Source organism: Penicillium oxalicum, chromosome IV, assembly GCF_001723175.1.
Source record: "Penicillium oxalicum strain HP7-1 chromosome IV, whole genome shotgun sequence".
Taxonomy (NCBI): Eukaryota; Fungi; Ascomycota; class Eurotiomycetes; order Eurotiales; family Aspergillaceae; genus Penicillium; species Penicillium oxalicum.
Window position 1 is genome coordinate 1,536,053 of NC_064653.1, and position 17,613 is coordinate 1,553,665.

A 17,613-nucleotide genomic window follows, 5' to 3' on the forward strand; every position below is an offset into this window, starting at 1 on the left:
CGTATCTCATTTGAGGCTAGACAAAAAGGCTTATCAGTCTTCCATATTCCCATGGCGGCTGTGCTCAGCTTGAGCGCCCTGCGACACGATGCTGGCCAGTCGCGTTAATATTGCAACGAACCTTTTCGACTGGCCCCAGGCATCCAAATTGGACAGGACTTCGCTGCCCAACCGAAGCATCCTCTCAGGGCCATCGGCTGCACATAAGTTTGGGATGCCTGTCATGCCGACCTTCATTGAGTGACCTTCACGGACAAAAAACTGGGCTTGCTCGTCATCAAATGGCCTATCCAAACGAACAGACCTTGATTCTGGAAATGATGCGTCTTTATGGGATTGTAAGTGAGGACCAGGCTCCGTGGGTGTCATAGGTGGGCATGATCCGTAGGCCCAGAGAACAAGAATTGCGAGAAAAGCAGCGATTGGCTCGTGGAATGCATTCTTCGAGCATTTCTGAACGTGCCAAAGAGCTGCTCCAGCATGAAGCACCGATATTCTGGCCTTATATTGGTCGTATTTGATCCATCGCCAGATGTACTGCCATTGGATAGCCTGTTGTCGATCACTCCATCGTAGCCTATCCGTCGCGAGGTCCATGACCAGTGAGCGGATCTCCCGAAATGGTGCCAAAAGAATCAATCGAGCGGTGTGGAGATGTAGCGAAACGGGCCTCTTATGTTTACTAAGGTCGGCGACGGGGGCGTTCACGGTCCAGTGCAGAATCTCTAGGCAATCACATGCACTGTTACGCCACTTGGAATATGAAGGAATACCCGGCAACCAGACAGACCCATTCGGGATGGCAGTCTCTCGAGATTGTTTTCTTGCAGTTGGATTCCAGAATGACAGCGGTCGTCGAAAGTAATCACCAACTTCCCACATACGGTGGTAAAGGGCGTGAATGAGAAGAGTGTAGCTGAAGTCCCCGAGGCCGGTGACGAGTCTTTTTTCAATGTACAAAATATGTACGGAGTCATATAGCGATTGATTGGCTAGCGATCTCCGAGTTAGCCAAACTTCAAACAGGGTGTGTTCTTGACATTTCTTACCTGTGGACTGGTCCCACGATAACTTCCATGCTTCCGCTGATTCACAGTGCCAAAGTTCCTCGTTGGCAGGCAAGGCAGCTTGCCCATCATCCAAGGAAAGCAGTGGCCGTTCTTCAATCTCATAAGCAAGTGAGCAGTCCACAAGCTTTCACCCATGGGTCAGTATGATTGCTGTATGATTTTCATAGCCGAGACTTACCCATATACAATATCCAGTGCGTCTCCGGATCTCGTCATTAATCCAGCTATGCCAAAGCGCTTCCCCAGAAAGTTGTTCCGAGCTCTGTAAATACTTTGAATCTGCTAGAAGCTCTTCGTCTTCAAACAGCCTTACAAGCTCTTTGAAGACACCTAGTGTGGATAGTTTGTTCCTATCATCACCACTGTAGAGAATGCCAAGGCAGCTCAGGAGCATGGCCTGAAGCATATCGAGAGATGCCCTTCTGGTAGAACCTTTTTCTTTCTGTAAGATGTCAGTGTTGCCCACTCTTTGCATGATTAAGGCTTGGCTCACCTCCACAAGAATGGCTCGTCGAAGCATTTCATGGAATGCAGCACTTGTCTGATCGCAATTCGCAGTTTTCGAGCTTTGGCATCCGATTGCCAAAATAGCCAACACGAGAACCCAATGATGTTCATTCACATCAAACGTAGGAATGTGGAATATGGGATAGACAGGTTGAAATGAACTGAGGTAAGAAAATAGGTATCTCGTACATTCTTCTGGCTCGGGAAAATCGTCGGTGTCAAAGATTTCGAATATTGTGTGAGTATTTCGGCAGAGGGAGATGAAATTTTCATGAACTTTATCATAGGTTGAAGCTTTGATCGGTCGAATTTGGCGATACAAGTCTTCGGGAACGCGTTTGAAAGAGCTATCCGCTTTCTTGGGGAAACATACGGGGTTTGGACGCTGTTCGAACAATAGGCTGGCTGCTGAGACCGAAAGTTCGACAGAGGCAGAGGAACTCCTTTTCTGATGTTTCCGGATTCTCGGTGGCCAGCCACCGACGGAATCTGTGCGAAAGCCTTGAGTGCGCTTTGTGACCTTGGTAGGATCATTTCCCATTGCAGACTTGCCGTCGATGAAGGAACGTCGTCTTGGGCTCGCCATTCCTACCCTCGAAGACACCGAATTCAAAGCCCTATGCATTTTCCTCACAGTGGTCGAAAGGCTAGTGTTCTTCTCCTCAATCACTGCAGGCTGCCAGATAGGTCGCGCTGCAGGAGTTTGATTAGGTGCATCATTTAGTGGTTGATGTTGAATCACTGGTGCAAGAGTCTGATCGCTAGAATGATCTGGAAACAACTCCGTTGGCAGCCAGTTGATCGTGTGCAGAGTTGACTGGTTGAAGATTGTAGGGTCGAATCCTAGGTTCAACCCCGAGGAATTTGCGACGTTCATTGCCATGACCTCGGGCCCAAACGTACTGTCCGACGGATTGAAATTATTGACTGAGCCCCCAGTAGCAGCTTCTGGTCCAGCGAAAGCTTCGTAGTTGCTGAGCCCCGCACGAGAGTGCATATTCAGTGGTATCCTGCCGGGCTCGGCAGCAGAGGTCAAAGGCGGAGCGAGCATGTGGGAGTAAACAGACCCTGCCATATGGGGTTGATTGCTTGATTCATGAGACGAGACTTTGGCAGTGGGGGCTTTGTCAGAGCCCGGAATTCGCTGCGCACGTCTCTTGGACGAAGCTGGTACATCATTGAGCACATTAATCGAGAACTGTCCAAGCTGGTGGGCGGGGATATCAGCAGGCCGGGCTGTAGACTCCGCTTGCTTGGCCTCCGACCGAGGCGGTGATTTACGAGACAAATGCGGTCCCTCTGGCGCTCTTTTCGTCTTCACGCCGCGGAGCCGCGCTTTTGATCGACGTTCTGTCGGATAGTGGCATTCGAGAGACCGAGTTTCGCAGCGCCCACAAGGCACGCCCCCGCTGCATCTGACTCGAGCTGTCGCGCAGCTGAAGCAAGCCCTGAAGGTCTTGACGGTGATCCGGTGCGGACGATCTTTGCCCCCTTCGCCTCCCGGGGTATGGTGGCTCAACTCGTGTCGGTGTAGGGTATCGCTGGTGTGACCGTTCCTCGCGTCAGCATCGATCGAAGCTAACCACCAAAGATCGGCGTGAAAAGGTCGCTGTTAGTACCTACGTTCGAGAGAAATGGCGCCCACATTGCGCACACTCGAATGGTTTTTCTTTGGTGTGACTGCGCAAGTGTCGTTTCAAATGTTCGGGACGCCGGAAGGTGCTCCCACAGACAGTGCATTTTACCTGACTGGTGGTCACGCCAGCCTGTTCATTTCGGTCCCCATTTTCATGGATATCTGGAGCTTTGCCGCCATTCAATGGCTCCGGAGCCGAGGACATTCTGTGGTCGGTGTGACTCGCCGACGTCGCATGGTCATGCTCAGTCTCCGAGAGCATCGCGTCTTGAATGAGTATGGTTGAATGGGGTGTGGCATCTCCGAGGCGAACAAAATGCTGTTGCAATCTACGTCACCTTCAGAGGTAGCAGGAAATCCGGGGGGTGGTCACTCCGGGGAGAGAGTGTCACGATGGCTGTGGACCACTGAACGAGTCTGGACGAGTGGACACCTCGCCATGCCCATCTGGGCCGTCGAGGCTTGGCCCATCAGTGAAGACTTGGGCAAGAGGGGGTGGAGGAGATCCTTGTTTGATTCGGGGGGGCTAAATAGAAAACACTTTATCCACTTCCCCATGGTTAATTGCGGAGGCACACCCGCGGCGATTGGTTCTTCGGCCTCAAAACTCCTGAGAGACCTTGGAACTGGGCAACGGGTCGGCTCGGTTAATAATGATCATCTACAACTAGGGACAGTGGTCAGTACAGACCTGAGTAGTGTTCGAGGGTTTACGCAGGAGACCCTCAAATGGTGTGGATTCTGTCGACCACAGAAACCGCTCAACACGTTGGACATAAGGCCAGACCGAATGGCCATCAAAGCCTGCACGGTCTTTAAACTTCGGACTTGGAAGTAAGGATGCTTCCACACACTCTCTTCAATACTCGGGATTGTCACGGGACTCAAGACCGCGCCCACATGGTCCGCGAGTGAAATCATCCTCCCCACACCCAAGGCCGTTATGCGTGGTTGTTTATACAGATGTGAGCACTTATCGCATCGGCTTCGTGGCTCTTGGTGCCCGCGCGACCACAGACCATGTGTCAAAGATCTCCTGGAGGCTGAGGTCACCGTGTTGCATATCTTACTCAGCCGCTGCCTACCTGACTTAAGCAATCAACCACAGGGCTGACCTGACAACGAAAGGAGTGACACTGCCACACGGGGGCCTAAAGAGTGGACCCTGCGCGCCTTCCTTAATTTACAATCGACGACATGACCAACAGATGCTCCATCTCTTGACTACCGCCCTGTCAAATCTTGAGCAGCTTCGAAGGGTGCAACCTCGGGCGATCTTCAATTGTGCCCCTGGGAAGCTTTTTTGGGCGTGGCGTAACCTTGCCCTTCCCCCTTGGCCCGACCGTTGTTGAATTCAAGGAGAGACGCCACTTGCAGGCAATGGACGCCAAGATCGCCGCCGGCAATCCGCGGTTGACATCTCCGACCTTCCGAGACACCTCCGCGCTGCGAGGTGCCACGATTGCCTTTGCCAACTCGTCGAGAGCTTCGCAAGATGCGGCTCACAATCGCTCTACCTTCACCGAGCGTGCATCTGCTAGCAACGTGAATCGGTATGCTCATCGTCGCACTGAAATGGAGTCTGATCAAGGGCCGGAGGTCGGCTCGGTGAAGGACAAAATTGGGCTCTTTACCAGGAACAACACACTGTCACCGCCGCTGACGCCAACCCGCTCCTCATCCCCATCTCCAGGACAAATCGCAGCGCGACTCGCCGTTGAAAGATCACCGTCTCGAGCACAGGAAGCCACGGTCGCTATGGCTACCGCGAGAACAATCACTACGCGCACTGCCAGTCGCATGTCGGCTCGAGCACCGGAAGAACGACAGGAGCTGCGAGCACCAACCTCCCGTCGACCGAGAGCCAATTTGCAAGACAGTTCAGCGGGCACAATAAATCGAGCAGAAGTTGTTTATACCGATATCGAATCAGAAGCAGAACCTCCCCAAAGGGGCTCTTCTCTTCCCCCGCGCGTCGCGAGTGTGCGCATCTCCACCGCCAGCCCTCGTCCACCAGAACGATCACGGAAGCCCCCAAGCTCTCAGGATGGAGGGAAATTGCAACTCCCGCCACGGACAGCACCCTCCATATCCACAACACGTACCCCAAATTCTGCAGGGATCCCTTCCATACGTTCCTCCACGCCCAGTGTGACTTCTGCGTCCGGCCTCTCACAAACCAGCAGCTCGACCACTGTCAATGAGTTGGGTGGCATGGACGAGGAAGCGCTTTCAAATGCAATTGTTGCCTCGTCTCTCGCGTCCGCTCGAGCGTCTCCTACAACAAAGTTGGCTCCGCCCCCGCCACCTTCGAGACGACGCGCACGGTCCCGATCAATACTTCAATTTGCCAGCTCCTCTCAGTCGGAACCGTCGCGAAGCCTCAGTCCGACAAAAGGAATGCCGATGACTTTACGCGGTAGACCAAAGGACGAGGAAGCCGAGTCGCATCGCCGATATAAAATCAATCTGCTCCACAAACATCCACATAAGCATCACGAAGGCGATCGGAAGAGATGGAAGCGCGAAGTTACCGAAAAAGAACGCAAGCGCTACGAAGGCGTGTGGGCATCGAACAGAGGGTTGTTTGTGTCCGCAGACCGGGAGCTAGGCCGCCACAGATTCAACGGGTACGCCCCAGGGCCGATCCCTGCGGACATGGTACTTAATCTGGTAGCCCGTGAAATCTGGTCCCGCAGTCGCCTGCCACCTGCAACGCTGGCACAAGTGTGGGATCTTGTGGATAGCCAGCAGATTGGTCTCCTCACCAAGGAGGAGTTTGTGGTTGGAATGTGGCTGATTGACCAACTGCTGCGGGGTCACAAATTGCCCGTCAAAGTTCCCGATACGATCTGGGATAGTGTGAGATTCGCAAGCGGGATCAAACTCACGTCTGTTGGGCCGAAGGGCTGACAGACCTGGGTATTGTGATCGGACGGTTTACGACAGACAAAAGGACTTCAAGATGAGCCACATTTGGCAACTGGAAGCCACAAAGAAAGAATGCGCTATCTGCACCGCTTTTTATTTTTATCAGGACCATCCGCAGCTTAGCCGGCTCAATTATACTATGAGCACAAAGGACTGGACATCCCGCAGTGCTCGACGAGGCAGACTCGTGGCCTACGAGTATGACATACAGGCACGAGGGCAATCACGGGCAGTCGGAGACTCTGGCCTCTGCCATCTCGGCCAGCACATTTGATTGTGTGTAGAGATCAAAGAGACTCCCCCTACTTGCGTGCTACTGTACAGCTGCCCCTCTGCAAGGAATGGTCTGGTATGTACAATTATCGGACCACTCACTTGCCGAATATTGGTGGTCATGGCAGCACCCTCGAGCAAGGCACTTGGTTGATGCAAGTAAATCGCATGACATTGGTAGAGATGGGAAGGTGGCAGATTGATAGATTAGAACCTTCCCAAATTCCAAGCATCCCATTCTGTCGCATTCGTGCACAGGAGCGCACCACTGCAAAGCTAATGAATGTTTCATTGAAAAACGTCACCCCTTGATCCATTTTCCTTCGCGTGGCCAGGATCTGGCTCTACTCAGCCATTCGAGGTTCGTTGGGTCTATCGATTGTAGCAAGTTGATCGACCTGCACAACCAGTAACCGTCGAGGATCACAATGCACCTTGGGCAAGGGCCATGTGCTCGTGTGCCTACAGTAATGTGAGATGCACAGAGCTTACCGACAAGTGTCGTCTCCGTGAAACCAGGACGATGCGCTCCCGGAGAGGAGAGGGAGAGAGAGAGAGAGAGAGAGAGAGTAATTATGTAGAGATTGTAGGTATCCAGACCTTTGGGATATGCATACACGTGACTCCAGGCCTTTACTGTCCGCTCACTGACCAGTTTGCGAAGGCCGAGGGGAAATTCGTAAGAGACAGGATCATCACCACACATGGCAGCCCTAAATTCTATATAAAATTCGCAGGGGACTCGGAAGTGAGTCTTTAATGAACGTATCGTACATGGTCGCCATGGACCCGTGGAAGGAAGCATTTCACGGTCCATCGCGCGTGTAAGTCGCCACGAAGTCATGACTCAGGATGGCTCGCATCCGCCATCCCGCAGAGCAAATCCCGAATCTCCACGGTTCGGGATTTGGATGCCCTGGATCGTACAATCAACGCGCCTCTTCTATATCAGAGCTCCGTCACATTCTTTTCAAGGCGGGCTCTTATTCGCATTTGAATTCAACTTCACAGAATTCGACCTGAGCACGGCTCCGAGAAGCAAAGGGTCGAGCGCTATCCACCTCCGAAAGTGCTGATTGCGGATCGATTGCTGCATTCACAATTCTTCCAGACGAGCACAAGGAAAGGAAGAACAGGCGGGGATTCAACGAGCGGACCATCGCCCCATGCCAATCCAGCAGTGTGATTCGCCATGGTCGACGCTGTTCAGAACGAGAGCGGACCTGCCTTGACGGCTTCTAGGCCGGTTCGCAAGAAATTTGCCCAACCGCCCGTCAAACTCGCGTGCTTGCCTTGGTATGCCCCATTATGAGCTTGCTTAACATGAATGTTTCCGTCTTTGTGTGCGCGCAAATTTCGAGCTCAAAAGAGTAGTTGCTGACCATTGATCCGTAGTCGCGCCTCCCGAACGCGTTGCGGCGGCCAGGAACCATGTTCAAATGTACGCAGTTGCCTTGTGCATATTTCTATTTGTCCTCGAGCCATGACTGTATTCGATTGGAAAGCTTTCTCTTTGCAGAAGAGGGAGAGAGACAGAGAGACGTGACCAGCTGTCTTTGCTCGTCCTGATGAGAGTGGCATTCTAATTTCAAACGTCTCTGCAGTGTGTTACCAAGGGACGCAAATGCTCCTACTTGCCGAGCAAACGGGGTGGCCCTCGCAAGAAGAGACAAAAGCCCTCATCTTCACCAGAAATGGAAGCAGCCCAAGAAGAGGCCCAGTTTATTGCAGATTCATCGACAGAGTTCAGTGAATGTGAGAATGCGCTCAATTTTCAAGTGATGATGATGGTAACGATGATGAAAAGTCAAGTCGCTGACACTGCACCAGCACCGGCGATCTTCAATCAAATCGATGTTCTGTCCCTACCGGGTGCAGGCCTACGGCACCTGGACTTTCCTAATGTGGGCTCACTGTTTCAGGGCTTTTACACAGGGGACGACTCATCGTCTCAACTTCAAATGGAGACTGTGCCACCTTCCATGAGTACAAGGTCCTGCTTCGTGAGAACGTATGGGAGTGAGTCTGAAATGTAGGTCTTGAAGCACGCCCTTGCCCTTGCTTTCTAAAGTCTACCGGGTGTTGACGCGACCCCTCAAGTTTGAATGCGTACTACGATTTCATTCACCTCTACTTTCCTGTTCTTCCGCCGCGACCATCACGACAGCTCGAGGATCGGCCTCTGCATTGTCTGGTCTCTCCAGAGTCGACTCCCGAGCCTGTCATGATGTACAAGCCTCGGTCGCCGTTGAGCCTGGCGATATCAGCAATCCTCGCTCTTGTCCCTCATCCTGACGACCCGGAGCCAACGTCATCCACTTCCGTTCTTCAACGCAGGTTATACGCGCATTCGTTCGCGCAACTAGCCAACTCAATGATTGAGGCGGAATGCGATCTTGAGTTATCTTCCACATACCCTGGCCAGGCCCTGTCGAGTACACGGCCAATGGTCAATCGCGAGAGACTGCATCCTACCACGCCCGAAGATATTGAGACGCTGCTGGCACTCTTGATTCTCTCTGTGTACGAATACACGCAAAGAGGGAACCTCCTGAAGATGAGGTATCGCGCTGGTCAAGCATTGGCACTTGCCCTCGAGAAGTCCCTACATTCGTGCAATGAAAATGACGAGTGTTCCGAGGCTCGGCGAAGAGCTTGGTGGATGACGGTATTTCTGCTCGACAATACTTCAAAATCTTCTACACCATAGCTGATTAACCCATCTCTAGTACTATTGTGTCCTCCAGGGCTCTATAGTGAGCACAACTGTAAGTATCAGCATCGAACCATGTAGAACGATCAGGAGCAAGAGCTAACAAACCGGCAGCCACCCACAATAGTTATCAATGATCCTCAGTTTACAACGCCATACCCAAATTTTGAATCCGACGCGGAGGTTTGTCTTCGTCTTCACGCAATTTGTTCCATTCGCTGAGTGTTTTGCAGGGCTGGTCTATTTTGATCCAATCACAGCAGGTGTTGGTGTCCGCAACCCAATACATAGCGGATCTTAACAAAAGCCTCGCTTCGTCATCAGATTTGCACTTTTTGTTTGAGCGCATGCAGCAGCTTGACTCTTGGACCACTTCAGTAATAGCGCAGACGGATGTGCCTCCAACACCATCTACAGAGCCTGACTTCGGCGATCGACGTGAAACGGTTACCGCTCGAAGTATTCGCGCAATATCGCGTATCAAGCTATCAAGGTGCGTGCCGATCGCAAGGCTTTGATTTCAAGTTCTTCTTCGCTGATCATAGTGCAGTGCACAAATCAAAACCCATCGTTTTAGGGCCTTTTCTGATATCCCCATATTTATCAAGAGACACTGTGATCTCACGGCGGCAAATTCTGGCGACATGGCAACGGAAATACAAGCCAAACCAGCAATTCGAGCTCTGGGGAGCCAGAGCGTTTCTTGCTCATGCAGTAACCTTGACCAATTCCAACGCGCTCCATCGAGTGAATATTTGACTCCATCGGATTCCTCAACTTCATCCGATACTCATCCTTATATGCCCCCGTGGCCTCAATACCCTTTCACCTCCGGCTTCCCATACACCCCACAACAGTCTGCAAAAATTTGTCTTCGGTCCGCACTTTCAATTTCACGCCTATTCGAGGCCTTACCCTACCCTCAACCTTTGTCCGGGAATGGCGCAGTGCAGAGACTCACTACCGGTGAAATTGTACCTCGGACGATGCCATCATTTGCGTGCTGCCTCATGCAAAGTAGCTATGCGATGCTCATGATATTTTACAAAGCGCGTGTTGCAAAGCAGCTATCATCTGACACGGAAAACGAGCTCGTCAGTAATGCCACGGACCCGATAGTGGAAGAATTGAGGCTAGGCCTACAACGAATCATCACGGCAATTTCCAATTACTCGCTTGCATTCGAGGCATTGGATGGGATGCGAGGTAGGTTTCCTTTTGTCCACCGAACGATTTCTGAAACGTGGCAAACCATTGACTGCTTCGCAGACGAAGTCCACGGTGCATATCAAACGGCGTTTCCTTCGGCAACTATTTAGCACATCATCAAATGTGGCGGGTAAAGATATGCTGGCAAAACATACTTAAGAGTTGTTTCCTTCTCCACTCCTCATGACCTAAATTTGAATATTCTTTGTCTTCTGCCGGGTACTACTGTCTACCTTTGAGCGATTTGAGTGACCATTGAACGACGGCATCTTCCAATGCCTTAATATTTTGAAGACTGAGTGGAAATACAAACGAGGCGCTTGAAGATGCGACCATCCTCGATATTGACGTGGAAGATAAAACCTTTTTTTCAACTACTATATTCGAAACCAGCTCTGTTCTTTGCGTTTTCGGGGCGGTCAGAGTACTTCCTTGAGACCGAAAGTGCCCGCCCGTCTGTTTATATATCCATCATAAACCCTGAAGTCTACTATTATCTCTTCTCGACCTCTCGCCAGATATATTGCCAAATATACCACAAACTGAATCTACATAAAAATCACCCGTGCCGCTGCTCACATGCTTTACCTGTATCAAGTAAAAAGCTGCAAGCCAAACCTTTCGCCAAAGTGGAGCGGCCGTTTTTCTTACGGTATATAATCTTCAATGGCCCACATCTAAGTTCAGGCGCCGTACATCTACATCAATCAGGGTTCCGAGCAGAATCACAGACCCATTCAAATTTATCGCATCCACTATCAAAATATTGTAGAGAAATTGAAGTAATCTTTCCTGGTAAGCCTAATAGCCGGCATTGATACGTGGTAGTGAGGTGGATCCGTAGCCCGCAGCGAGGCACTATCTAGGTTTTCGCCGCCGAGCAACCTTGGAGAGCTGGGAAACATGGCCGAAATCTTCTTTTTTTGTGATGGATGTATGTCATTATTCTATAACGAAGCCTACGAAAATCTAGAAAAGGAGAAGACATCGGTTTGCTACCTAGAGCTCGCCTGCCCGGTACGATGATCACATGCTGGAGTACCTATAGTAGGCTACAGAGGTATAAGTGCCAATTAATCAAGTTGAGGTCGACGCCCTGAGGCTCTAGCACAACGGGCACTGGAGGAACCTGGACACGCCCGTCAGATGATGTCGGTAGGTATTCCATACATTACATTTCACCAGAGCTGCTTCAAGAGGGAGAAAATGATCTCATTTCACTTGATTTCACGTGGAAACTTGATTTGTTTATCAATTCGTTCATTATGTGAAGGACTCGGTGAGCATGTTACTGAAGAGACTTGATGAGAGTAGTAGTCCAAAGCAATAGTCTTCCCCTACCACAAAGCCAATAGGGTCGGTAGAATCGGTTTCAAAGCTTTGACCGAATTCCTTCAAGCCTGAACTTCACGTCTTTGAGAACTTTGGTAGATGGCTTCCAATCGTCAAATTGACGCAGAAGTTCCATAGTCTCTTCGTGCAACTCACGCCTGACATACTCTTCTTCGAGCAGACCGCGCATAGCGAAAGGTAAGATGTAAGGATTCGGAGATATGCTCGGGCTGGATCGTTTGATATTAAGCTCAGCACTCGGAACTGACGTCGTTTCCATGGCAAATTGAATAGCCATACTGGTTTTGTAAATGTTAGCAAGCATATTTTAGAGCCTCGGTAGATTTGGAATGATGCGGATACGCACTAATAGACTGTCTCCTCGTCGTATAACCTAGAGTGTCCTTCGCCTGTGTACAGACTTCCAGCTAGCGGACTACTCAGTTCTCGAATGAGGCCATGATCGGGAATTCCCAAATTTCGTAGTTTCAGAGCGAATCCAACAAGGTGCGAGAGACTGGCAAGTTCAATCAGTATCGGATGAGTATTAATGTCTTCACCAGGTAGCTCGGGAAGCATACAAACTGGGAGCATGCACCCTGCCGTCGACAAAGACGGAGCGGTAAATATATGGATGATTGACGGGAGAGAATAGCGATGACTGAGGTGAGCAATTAGCGCATTTTCTGGCACCTGGCTACTTTCTCAACATGTGGAATCAACGACTTACCTCTAACGACACTAACTGATCGTCGATGCTGCCGATGTAGGAGATACGAACTCCAAACTCAAGGGCTCGTTTCAGTGCAATTTCATAATCTTTCGAAACTTTGCTGAACGGTAATTCAAACTCAAACAGCTCGCCGGCGGAGCCACTTATCCATCTTGAACGATAAGAAGAGAAGGGACCCATGTTAACCCCAGCCATAGCACAAACGCCTACACGTGAAGCGTTGACGCAGCCAAAAGAGATCAGTTTGGCAACAAGCATCATAGACACAGGTACGCCTTGGCTGTGGCAGGCGACCAGAATAAAGTCGGCTTTGCGGATCTCTTCCATCCAATTAAGAAGTAACTTCCATAGAAGTTCCACCCGCTCCGCGATACGACCTTCGCCCTCGAGCGCAATCTTTTCAACCTCGCAAGTATAGCCATGATCTGAAGTATATTTGCGGATTGCGTCGGCGGCCATGTTGGAAAATCGAATCGAGGTTCCAGTAGGTTGACCAAGCACGCTCCGGATCAGTGGGGCAGGGAAATAACCGTGGACACCAATAGCTAGAGCTCGTTTGATGCGCGGTGGCTCTTTCACTCGTGCGACGTGAACATGCTCGGGGTTATGGGAATAATGCAATAAACGGCTCAGGGATCGCAGCAGGGATGGTGACTCTTCGACTGCGTAGGTATCTTCGAATTTGGGAAGGACTTGATTTGGTAGAATTTTCTGGAGTTGTTTCGATGCTGAGCCTTCCGCCCCTTTAGAGGGTGCAGGGGTTGTGTACGTTGCAATAGCCTCAGCTGAGACGCGATTTTCATCTTTCAAGCGGATCTCGTTGGATGACTTGATCTTCAGAGTCTCTTTCCTGGAGATGCTAGTCGCAGTGTCTCTGGTTGGTGGAAAACAATGTTCGTCTGAAGGATCTGAAGCCACCGTTGCTTTCACGGCTTCCACTTCTTGGTGTTTGATTGCAGACGTATCATTCGACGCATCTTTGGACCAGAACGACCAGCCTGAAGATCTTACTGCATTCGCTGTGCCCTTTGCAGGAGGCAGTACGTTCTCAGCCTGTTCGGATGGCTCTTTCGCTGTCATCTGGACGTCGTAATTCTCTGAGAGGGTTGTAGGTGATTGTGTTTGCGGAGTGGGCTCCGTTGCCTGTGGCTCTTGTTGGTTTGACGGACCAGTACCATACCACATCTGTAGCCACGATCGCTTCTGGGGCGTTGCAGCTGTCTCGACTGTATTCGCTTCCTGTGCTGTAGTTTCACTCTGCCTCAGATTTTGCTGGGCATTGGCAACCTCGTTGCCGCTTGCGGTGCCTGGAGCCTCGGTTTGATTCGTTATCGCATCTGCAGAGGGATCATCTGTCTTGAGCCGAATATCTGTTTTGGTGATACTATCATCCTCAGCGTAGCCGCTCCCATATATCCACGAAAGCCACCCACTCGGCTGCGCAGTTTGCTTTTGTGTGGCCTGGGGATTCTCGATCTCGGGTTCTGGTATGTTGGTATTTGGGCCTTCACCTTCTACTACAGACTGTGACGATTCGGTCAGCTTTGACTTCAAGACTTCCGGTGTCGCGCCCTCATGCAAATTCGTTCGTGATTCAAATGTGTCTAAAGCTGCGGCGGAAGATGAACCGTCCGACGCAATGTTTACCCGCGTCGTGGTGACACCCGCAGGCAGCGACCTCGTAGATGCCCCGGACTTTTTAGTAAGCTGAATCGAGTTATGGCGGGATCGATTGGTTGTGTCAGTGAGGATGGGGGAAGTGTTGACGGAGCTTGAAGCTCCATTTTGCGCGGCTGATATGCTCTCACGGGCAACCTCGGTAACTGGGGCTGCTTTGTAGACGCGAGAAATAGCCGACCAGGATCCGGGATACCAGCTCTGGCCATGAAATCTCCAGGATCAGATAGTGCTCGAGAGATCGTGACGTTCCACAAGACCTCAAACATACCGTAGGGCTCTGTGTCTGAGCGTTTGAGCTGTTCCGGGCATTGTTGTTCGGGGATGCGGGGGACGGTGAGTCTCCGCCAGAAGGGCTGGCCTTTGCTCTTTTGCGAGATCCCTTGGCAATCATGGAGGCGAATTCAGTGTCATCAGGGAATTTTGATCACTCCAAAGTGTGTGAGGACAGATCAAGAATAAGCTCCAGGAAGAATGGACTACAAGCCGCCCCGACCCTGGAGCCTTGATATCGCACGTCACCTGTTGGCCTTGGCCTGATCCAATTACGCCGAGAGGGTTGAGGGCCTCAGGCTGCCAGGGGTGGTGGGTCTGCGGAAGGCGGTGAGCGATAAGTTCGACATTTTTTTTCTTCTCCAGACGCAGCTGGGGTAGGCAAGGTACAACTTCTATCAAATTTTGGATTTACCACTTCTGCTTTTGAGGTAGACTGGTCTTCGACAAGGCCGCTTCTATCGCAAAATGGCGATCCAAAAGAAGGTGCGCTACTCGTTGCAGTGTCTTTGGGGCTACGAATACTAATTATTTTCCAGCACGGAAAAGGTCGTTTGGATAAATGGTATCGTCTGGCCAAAGAGAAGGGGTACCGTGCTCGTGCTGCGTTCAAGTTGATTCAACTGAACAAGAAGTATGGGTTTTTGGAAAAGAGCAAGGTCTTGATCGATCTTTGCGCTGCTCCCGGTGTAAGTTGTGAAGATGCATTTTTCATGTTTCCAGAAGGAAAATCTTTCTGACTATCTTTCAGTCGTGGTGTCAAGTTGCGGCGGAGTGCATGCCCGCTCAGAGTATTATTATTGGTGTCGATCTCGCTCCAATTAAACCTATCCCCCGAGCCATCACTTTCCAAAGTGATATTACGACTGAGAAGTGTCGTTCGACAATTCGCGGACATTTGAAAGGCTGGAAGGCGGATACCGTTCTTCACGACGGTGCCCCCAATGTGGGTACCGCTTGGGTTCAAGATGCGTTCTCCCAAGCCGAGCTTGTGCTCCAGTCGTTGAAGCTGGCCACCGAGTTTTTGAACGAAGGTGGAAACTTTGTCACCAAGGTTTTCCGATCCAAGGACTACAATCCTTTGTTGTGGGTTTTCAAGCAGCTTTTCCAGTCTGTGGAGGCAACCAAGCCTCCCTCGTCCCGAAATGTGTCTGCCGAAATCTTTGTTGTCTGCCGCGGCTTCAAGGCGCCCAAACATATCGATCCGAAGTTCCTTGATCCCAAGCACGTCTTCGCCGAACTGTCAGATCCGACACCGAATCATGAAGCCAAGGTGTTTAATCCTGAGAAAAAGAAGCGTAAGCGTGAGGGTTATGAGGAGGGCGACTACACTCAGCACAAAGAGATTCCAGTCACCGAATTCATCAACACCACCGATCCGATTGCGATCCTCGGAGGCTACAACAAATTGAGCTTCCAACAACCCATCGGAGGAGACTTGGCTATGTCTACGCTGGAACGACTTGAGGAAACTACGGATGAAATTCGTACCTGCTGTGAGGATCTTAAGATCCTCGGCAAAAAGGAGTTCCGAAATCTGCTGCGATGGCGCCTCAAGGTCCGTGAGAAATTCGGTCTCAGTGTCAAGAAGAAGCAACAGGAGGACGGCGAGGGAGATGAGGTGGCGGAGGTCGCTCCGATGGACGAGGAACTCGCAATTCAAGAGCAATTGGTGCGCATGCGTGAGAAAGAGTCCGCGCGCAGCAAGAAGGAGCGACGCAAAGAGAACGAGAAGAAGCGAAAAGAAATCGTTCGCTTGCAAATGCACATGACCACCCCGATGGATATCGGCATGGAACAGATCGGGCCCGGTGGCGATGACTCTACATTTTCATTAAAGCGCGTGGATCGGCTCGGTGCCAGAGATGCTGTGGTCAACGCCCGTGACGTGCCTGCGGACAGCGAGAGTGAGGACGACTCCGATTCGGATGACGACAGTGACGATGACGGTGATCGTTTAGAACGTGAGCTCGACAGCATGTACGAGAGATATCAAGAGCGTATGGAGGATAAGGACTCGAAGCTGCGCGCCAAGAAGGCCCGCAAAGAATACGAGGCTGACGAATGGGATGGGTTCTCTGAAGACAACAAAAGTGATGCCGAGGACGAGGAGGAAGACGAGGACTCTGATTCTGAGACTTCTCAAGCTGCTCCTCCCAAGCCTGAAAGCCTCTCTAACCACGCCTCTATGTTCTTTGATCAGGATCTTTTCCAAGATATCGAGGAGGATGAGGAAGATGATGAAGAAGAGGAGGATGAGGAAGAAGAGGAGGATGAGGAAGAGGAGGATGAGGAAGAGGAGGAAGAAGAAGAGGCGGAAGATCTAGAGGACAGTGAAGCTGAAGAGGATGAAGAGCTTCCACCCTCATCAGTCAAATCCAAGTCGAAGAAAGAGTTGAAGAAGGAGTCCAAGAAAGAAAGCAAAAAGAAGCAGGACTCTGAGTGGGCCGATTCTGACGAGGAAGTCGACGACAACGCCGATCCACGAAAGGCCAACGGTCAGCTGGGTAAGTAAATTCCTCTGCATAAAGCCCCATTATCGGTCCAAAAAACTAACAAGGACTTTGCAGACATCGACATCATTACTGCAGAGGCTATGGCGTTGGCCCAAGCAATGGCTTCCGGTGAAAAGAAAGCCTCAGATGTTGTGGACGATGGTTGGCACCGCTATTCGTTCCGGGATGTTGATGGTCTACCAGAGTGGTTCGTTGACGATGAAGGCAAACACAGCAAGCTTCAGCGGCCAATTACGAAGGCTGCAGCCGCTGCCATCAAGGAGAAGCTGCGCGCGATTAACGCTCGCCCCATTAAGAAGGTGATGGAAGCCAAAGGCCGCAAGAAGTTCAAGGCTGCTCAAAGACTGGAGAAGCTGCGCAAGAAGTCTGCTCTCTTGGCAGATGATGAGGCCTTGAGTGAACGTGACAAGGCCCAAGCCATCTCCAAGCTGATGGGCAAGGCCACCAAGAAGAAGCCAAAGCAGCAGGTCAAACTTGTTGTTGCCCGGGGCGCCAACCGCGGTATTTCTGGTCGTCCCAAGGGTGTGAAGGGCAAGTACAAGATTGTCGATTCCCGGATGAAGAAGGATATCCGGGCCCAAAAGCGCCTGGCGAAAAAGAAGAAGTCTTGATTCTTCTGATGTACATAACTCATAGATTCGACCAGAATTTGAAAGATACCCGAAGACCGAGGGGTTTGCAGTATAAATATTTCAGCGTGAACATTCCCAGTTTGCTTAAAAACACTGTCCATGAAGCCGGTG

General features: G+C 51.0%; 5 protein-coding genes across 5 annotated transcripts; 3 read left to right on the forward strand and 2 right to left on the reverse strand.

Annotated features, from left to right (window-relative positions):
- Nucleotides 1-33: 33 nt before the first annotated feature.
- POX_d05311 (uncharacterized protein) lies at nucleotides 34-3,475 on the reverse strand (the record flags this gene model as incomplete). The annotated part of the gene is made up of 5 exons (XM_050114159.1): nucleotides 34-992; nucleotides 1,050-1,194; nucleotides 1,249-1,512; nucleotides 1,564-3,155; nucleotides 3,232-3,475. The coding sequence occupies 5 exons, from the start codon at nucleotides 3,473-3,475 to the stop codon at nucleotides 34-36; spliced, it is 3,204 nt and encodes a 1,067-aa protein (XP_049969110.1).
- Nucleotides 3,476-4,593: 1,118 nt separating this feature from the next.
- On the forward strand, nucleotides 4,594-6,126 carry POX_d05312 (Increased rDNA silencing protein 4; the record flags this gene model as incomplete). Its single annotated transcript, XM_050114160.1, has 1 exon — nucleotides 4,594-6,126. One exon carries the CDS (start codon nucleotides 4,594-4,596, stop codon nucleotides 6,124-6,126), a length of 1,533 nt encoding a protein of 510 aa, XP_049969111.1.
- Nucleotides 6,127-7,609: 1,483 nt separating this feature from the next.
- Nucleotides 7,610-10,449, forward strand: POX_d05313 (uncharacterized protein; the record flags this gene model as incomplete). The annotated part of the gene is made up of 9 exons (XM_050114161.1): nucleotides 7,610-7,713; nucleotides 7,813-7,858; nucleotides 8,022-8,449; nucleotides 8,518-9,085; nucleotides 9,147-9,185; nucleotides 9,245-9,313; nucleotides 9,364-9,623; nucleotides 9,681-10,336; nucleotides 10,400-10,449. 9 exons carry the CDS (start codon nucleotides 7,610-7,612, stop codon nucleotides 10,447-10,449), a joined length of 2,220 nt encoding a protein of 739 aa, XP_049969112.1.
- A 1,262-nt stretch (nucleotides 10,450-11,711) lies between these two features.
- On the reverse strand, nucleotides 11,712-14,475 carry POX_d05314 (uncharacterized protein; the record flags this gene model as incomplete). Its single annotated transcript, XM_050114162.1, has 5 exons — nucleotides 11,712-11,970; nucleotides 12,039-12,188; nucleotides 12,253-12,332; nucleotides 12,402-14,282; nucleotides 14,353-14,475. 5 exons carry the CDS (start codon nucleotides 14,473-14,475, stop codon nucleotides 11,712-11,714), a joined length of 2,493 nt encoding a protein of 830 aa, XP_049969113.1.
- Nucleotides 14,476-14,822: 347 nt separating this feature from the next.
- On the forward strand, nucleotides 14,823-17,481 carry POX_d05315 (AdoMet-dependent rRNA methyltransferase spb1; the record flags this gene model as incomplete). The annotated part of the gene is made up of 4 exons (XM_050114163.1): nucleotides 14,823-14,840; nucleotides 14,894-15,043; nucleotides 15,106-16,861; nucleotides 16,925-17,481. 4 exons carry the CDS (start codon nucleotides 14,823-14,825, stop codon nucleotides 17,479-17,481), a joined length of 2,481 nt encoding a protein of 826 aa, XP_049969114.1.
- Between the last annotated feature and the right edge of the window lie 132 nt (nucleotides 17,482-17,613).